Consider the following 710-nt stretch of genomic DNA (forward strand, 5'->3'; position numbering starts at 1 on the left):
TATATATAACTGTACAAACTCTGCCAAATCAGATTGGAGCCTGGTGTAGCCATCTGGTTTCACCAGTCCTCAGTCAAATTGTCCAACCCATGCTAGCATGGAAAGCGGACATTAAACGATGATGATGATTCACTCACTCACCTGCTCACTCATTCACTCACTCTCTCACTCTCTCTATCTTCCCTTTTTCAGTCTCCCTCCTTCTAGCAGCAGTAGTGGCCACCACTGCCAAATTCAACATGGACAACATTAATGTCAAGGTCAAATGTAACAACATGATTGCCTTGACCTCTGACCTTGATCTTTATGTTGTGGCACGGTGCCGAAATGGTGTTCATCGGTATTACCGACACAGGGGTAAGTAGACAGTTTCAGACATTAATACATACATACATACATTCATACAAACATACATACATACTTACATACATACATACATGCATGATCATGGCTGTCCACTCGTGACCGAGGAAGACCATCACCGACCTTCAGGAACATAACACCAACCACTCCAAGAGTGTAGTGGGTGCTTTTACGTGCCGCCAGCACGAAGGCCGGTCAGGTGAGCGGTACTGGCAACGGCCACACTCTAAATGGTGTATTTTATGTGCCACCTGCACAGGAGCCAGTTCGGCGGCACTGGCAACGATCTCGCTCGAATGTCTTGACACATGCCATCTGGCACAAGTGCCAGGAAGGCGATGCTGGGC

General features: G+C 47.3%; 1 protein-coding gene across 1 annotated transcript in view; it reads left to right on the top strand.

Annotated features, from left to right (window-relative positions):
- Positions 1-164: 164 nt before the first annotated feature.
- LOC106880446 (vitelline envelope sperm lysin receptor) overlaps positions 165-710 on the top strand; it is a 2,984-nt gene continuing 2,438 nt past the window's right edge. Inside the window, exon 1 of the mRNA XM_014930408.2 lies at positions 165-357. Within this exon, the coding sequence (XP_014785894.1) occupies positions 240-357 (118 nt within the window). The 5' untranslated portion in view covers positions 165-239. The remainder of the gene's footprint in view (positions 358-710) is intronic.

The sequence above is a fragment of the Octopus bimaculoides genome, chromosome 29, assembly GCF_001194135.2.
Source record: "Octopus bimaculoides isolate UCB-OBI-ISO-001 chromosome 29, ASM119413v2, whole genome shotgun sequence".
Taxonomy (NCBI): Eukaryota; Metazoa; Mollusca; class Cephalopoda; order Octopoda; family Octopodidae; genus Octopus; species Octopus bimaculoides.